Source organism: Tachysurus fulvidraco, chromosome 1 (assembly GCF_022655615.1).
Source record: "Tachysurus fulvidraco isolate hzauxx_2018 chromosome 1, HZAU_PFXX_2.0, whole genome shotgun sequence".
Lineage (NCBI taxonomy): Eukaryota > Metazoa > Chordata > Actinopteri > Siluriformes > Bagridae > Tachysurus > Tachysurus fulvidraco.
In genome coordinates, this window is record NC_062518.1 from 26,498,807 (window position 1) to 26,504,515 (window position 5,709).

Sequence of the window (5,709 nt, forward strand, 5' to 3'; positions counted from 1 at the left end):
TAATATGTAGAATTCAATTGTATTAGCTGAACTAATACAAAAATGTTCCTTTTCCCAGAAGTATTTATATACTGTTCTGTGTACTCCAAAGTTTTTTATTTGCTATATATTGTGACCTCAATAAAACACTTAAGTTTCAGCTGAGAGCTCCTTATTTTCACAGACACACTCAGTTTAAGAAATTCTTGCTTAACGAGCAATTTAAATGGAGCACATCTCTGTTATCTTGCCCTTTTCCATCAAACACTTCTGGCACCAGATCATTGGCAGCTCAATCGACTTGCTTGGCAGTAACTAAGTAATAAAACACAATGCTAACAATCACTCTACATATTATTCATTGTCATCTATGCAGTTTCTACAGCTTTTGTATCCTATGTGTAAAAAAATAATAAAACTAATATAAAACAGACGTGTGTGGGCGGGGCATCAAACAGAAGTGTGGGCGGGGCATCAAACTTAGGTGTGGGCAGGGCATCAAACTGTATTGTAGGCGGGGCATCAAATTTAGTTGTGGGTGGGGCATCAAACCGATGTATGGGAGGGGCATCAAACCGAGGTGTGGGCGGGGCACCACACTGTGGTGTGGGAGGGGCATCAAACTGTAGTGTAGGCGGGGCATCAAACTTTGATGTATGGGGAGGGGCATCAAACCGAGGTGTGGGCGGGGCATCAAGTTGTGGTGTGGGCGGGGCATCAAGTTGTGGTGTGGGCGGGGCATCAAACTGTGGTGTGGGCGGGGCATCAAACTGAGGTGTGGTAGGGGGGCATCAAACTGAGGTGTGGTAGGGGGGCATCAAACTGAGGTGTGGTGGGGGGCATCAAACTGAGGTGTGGTGGGGGGGGGCATCAAACTGAGGTGTGGTAGGGGGGCATCAAACTGAGGTGTGGTAGGGGGGCATCAAACTGAGGTGTGGGCGGGACATCAAACTGTGGTGTGGGCGGGGCATCAAACTGAGGTGTGGTGGTGGGGCATCAAACTGAGGTGTGGGCGGGGTTACAACAAGGGACCTGTTTATAAAAGACTGACGTGAGCCAATGAAACCACATAGAAAGCTGTATATAACCGGGAATTAATTTTTTTTGTTTGTTTGTTTTTCCATTGTATCATAGTTTTCTTTTACATTTCGATATTTTTATTAACTCATTTTGCTGGCTAACGTTATATACATCACCAGAAGAATATATAGTGGACTATTTGCAAAATAGGAAGCTAACTGGGATTGAGAGCCTGAGACGTCAACCGGAAGTGGAAAGGAACACAGTCCCTGTTACTGTGCTTCTGTACAGCAGAGAGGTTGAAGTGAAGCTAAGGCTCGATGTCGTATTTCATATTGATGGCAGTCAGACAAGAGGGATAATAAAAGTCTCAATATGGGAGATGATGGCATGGACTACAACATAGTCTTTCCGGAGCCAGAGATCTCAGGTGAGTCAGACCGTATGTGCTAGTGTCAGCTAGCAGGCTAACAGTAGCGCTGCTGTGTGTGCACTTATACCGGTTATTGTGTTACACCGTAATGCATCCTCCATCTATCTATCTATTTATTTAATTTATAATAATTAATAATAAATTACTACTAAATAATCTCTGTTATTGTCCACTCAACATTTCGAGTGCTTGTGTGGGAAGCTTCATATTTTCTTTCCATGGAAAAAAAGCATTCTACACAAAACAGTGACATTTATTTAGTTATTTAATTTATCATGATTTCCAAGAGTTTTTAAATTGAAATATTTAATTGTAAAAAATGAAAAACGTGATGCATATTAGCAGCACATCCTGATTGAGATGCTTAATATTTCTAATCACCTAGTGATGGTAAACCAAATCCCTGGCAACTCTGCTTGTGCTGTGTAGGTCAGGTATTAATTATTAATCGGAAGCTCATATTTAAACACAGTATTCTGTAATAACCTGTTTTTGTTGTTGTTGCTTTGTGGTAATTAATGTCTCTTTACTTAATACAGTGCTGAAAACTAGGCTCTTGATTTTACTGTAATGTTACAGATTTGAAGTTGAGAAATATGACCAGTATATGTTGTTCTTTTCTTGTAGAGAAATTCTGGCGTGGATCGAAGCAACCGGTTGTTATCCTTTTAGGCTGGGCTGGCTGTCGAGACAAGCATTTATCAAAGTACAGCTCAATTTATAACGATCATGTAAGCTGTGAGCTTTGATTACTCTTCAGTTAGTCCTGTTTTACTTTCTACATGTGCATTATAATCAATGTCTTATGGTTGTTTTGTTTTTTTGCTATCTATTCAGGGATGCATAACTGTCCGCTACACGGCCCCTTTAAAGACGGTGTTCATCTCTGAATCGTTTGGGTACAAGGAACTTCGAAGCACAGCACACAAACTGCTTGAGATCCTGTATGACTACGAAGTGGAGAACAACCCAATCTTCTTGCATGTGTTTAGCAACGGTGGCTTCATGCTCTACCGCTATATGGTGGAGCTCCTGCAGAGCCACAAGCAGTTCAGCTCGTTGTATGTGGTCGGCTCGGTGATGGACAGCTCACCAGGAAACTTGAATGTCATCGGTGCCCTACGAGCTCTCAAAACCACACTGGGAACAAAGGTCAATGTCCTGCTGCGCTGTCTCCTCTTGGCTCTGTTTGCTGTGACCGTGTTCCTGCTCAGAGTCGTCTTATACCCTGTGACTAAACACTTCCACAAGAACCACTACGATGCCATGATGGAGTGTCCGGCACCTTGGCCTCAGATGTACCTCTACTCCAGAGCAGACCGAGTGATCAGATATAGAGATGTGGAGAAGATGGTGAAATCACTTCAGGAGAAAGGGGTCCACGTGGAGAGCTTCGACTTCATCACGCCGGCTCACGTCAGCCTGTTTCGAGACTGTCCTGATGATTATTCGAACAGGTGCCGGACATTCCTGAAGATCTGCATGACTAACTGTGAGGAGTTAATGAAGAAACGCCTGTGAATGTGCTACACTGATTATATGATAGGGTTGGGCGATATGGGGAATAAAAATCTCACAATACTGCTATTTAAGATATTGTCATGATGCATAACATGCATCACAATACTTACACACCAGCAGAATAATAAGGCTATTAAAATTATATCAGTGGTAATTGAATCAAAAGTCTACAAAGGAATTTAATATGGAATAAAATTAGAACACCTGTTAGCTCCTAATTACTATTATTAACCATGGAGCTGGTGAGTGTTATAAAAATATTAGCAGATTATCTAAGAATATTGTATTTTTCCTGTAATTAATGATCATGTTAATAGTGTTTCATCAGATTGCCCAGACCTACCGTATTGTGTTTTTCCTTAAATATTTTAAGTGATCTGAAACTACTGTAAAGTGTTTAAATCCCCATGTATAATTAGTACTGACCGACTTTATATAAGGTTTGACTGAACGAAGTGTTGCATTCGGTATTTGTCTATTAATGTGAATTAAAAGATTTTAATTTAAGATTATTTTAAATCGACTGAGCATCCTTGATCTTATGTGCCTTCCTGAAATAAAAACTAATTTCACTGCAGTAACTGTTTAGTGGTTGATCAATGTTGGTGCTTAGGAGTACAAAGATCTCCATGCATGAAAATACTGTACTAATGTACTATGTAATGAATATATATAATATTATATACTTTATTATATTATAATTTTATATATATATATATATATATATATAAAAGAAAGACAAGAAACCAGTGACACAATGACAGGCTCATGAACACCCACAGCTCACTGATGTGTGTAAGGAATGAAGGTCCAGTCTTAATGAAGAGGTAATGTAGCATAAATTGTTAACTAATAGAAAGGTGGAAAGTCCAGGCAACCTCATCTTCGCAAGCTGGCATCTGATGTTGATGATATTTAAGGTAAGTTAACATGGAATAGACAAACAAATCCGATCCGCTGCTAAAATCATGGTACCAGAAACCACAGCACAATTACTTGCAATTTTGAGTTCACTTATCGTGGGATCAGAGCTGTATGTTTTGGTGGCACAATGGAGGCCTAGACAATATTAGGCTGGTGGTTTTAATGTTATGTCTGATTGGTGTAAACCCATATATACATATAGCTTTAACATGGTTATTGATGCCTTTGCTGTTCTCTACCTAGACTATAAACAGCTCCATTCATGCTTGCTTGGAGAGACAGTTGACCTCTAGGCAGGTCAAATCCGCCGTTGCCAGCAATCATACGAGCAGCAGCGCTTCAAATTGATCACGCAGATCTACCCATCAGATGTCTCCAACTGTCATGTTTGACATTTCTGAGAGAGTCACTGGCATTTGTCTCTCCAGAAAGCTCCCTCTGTTACTTCATGTATCATTTAAAGGTATCGGTAAAGCAATGATTTTCTAGATACGATTAGACAGATGAACATCGCTTATTGGAGTGCACAGGGAATGGACTGTCCTGTCTGGAAGGACATGTAACTCAGGTAATTCAGATCTGATCTTTGCAGGACAGACAGATTGGCTCTGTGTCCTGATGACAATACAGACAGATCACATGACAGCATTTTTTTAAACCTGTGAACCAGTGGAGTGTTATTTCGTAATGATGGTATTATTTTTCCTTCCCTACATGCAAGTGTTTATAAAAACTGATCAATTATACCATAGTACATCAACTTCACCTGGGCTGCTTTGACGGCATAGTTCTCAGAAGGTGGCGCCATTTCTCTTTTTAATATTCTTCCCCAAACCATCCTTTACTCCTCTGAAAAAAAGGTCTGTAACAGAATAAGAAGCATTGTCAAATCTTTCTGCTCCTAAGTTTTATTTATTAGGAAGGGGACCAAATATGATGGATATACCCAGATAAAAAAGCCATATATGACATGAGGTAGATGTGAGCTTAGCATTTTTATATTTCATGTAAAATTCTGTGTTTATTAATAAACTAGCATACTGCAAAAAATGTAAAGGTTTGGTACAGTTGTCTGTCATTTCCTGTCAAGCTCCTGACACACAAAAGAAGAATGACTCCATTAAATTTATAGCTAAAGTGAAAAGCCGGTCCTGTGGCCTTCATGCTAAACACCTTATTATTGAATTTCATTTATGTGGCAAGGCTGTGTAATATACAGCACTCCACGATGGTAATGCCTCAGAAAAAAGTGTCGAATTTGCCCTCAGAATTAATGAAGTCTCACAGTGTGATGTGGGGAAATTGTGGTGGAAAGGGGTCACCAGGCCTCTTCAGCCTCCTTGCCCGTGCAAAATGGCTCCTGTCAAGCTGAGAAACATTAGTGAACACTCTCACAGTGAGCTAGTCATGAGAAAAATGATTTTAAGAAGTGGCTCTTGACATGCTTAATTTTTTTTATTTTTATTTTTTTTTCTACGAGCTAAGAGGAAAAAAATCCAAGGAAGTTGTAGGAAATGATCGTACATAAAATTATCTTCATTTTTAAAGCATTGGATGCTGTTGAAAACTGTTTCCTTCAATATTCAAGCAGAGCGTGATGTTAAAAAAGCGTTCGGATTTCTTTCGAAACCTAGTTTGAATATACACCCAGCATCCCAATGTCCTACATTTACCCTGCAAGAATTGATACATTGGTACACTCTTTAAAAATGTCAGAACATTATTATTAATTTATTCCAAAAAGCTTTTTTCCTCAACGTTTTTACATTTTGATTTAAAAATACTGGGTAACTAATGAATATGAATGTGAATAAAATGCCCAATATGATGCA

The 5,709-nt window shown here is 39.4% G+C and overlaps 1 protein-coding gene across 1 annotated transcript; it reads left to right on the top strand.

The window, feature by feature from the left end:
- Positions 1–1,009: 1,009 nt before the first annotated feature.
- Positions 1,010–3,472, top strand: tmem53 (transmembrane protein 53). The gene is made up of 3 exons (XM_027169048.2): positions 1,010–1,429; positions 2,060–2,163; positions 2,270–3,472. Exons 1-3 carry the CDS (start codon positions 1,375–1,377, stop codon positions 2,951–2,953), a joined length of 843 nt encoding a protein of 280 aa, XP_027024849.1. The 5' UTR covers positions 1,010–1,374; the 3' UTR covers positions 2,954–3,472.
- The last annotated feature ends 2,237 nt before the right edge of the window (positions 3,473–5,709 follow it).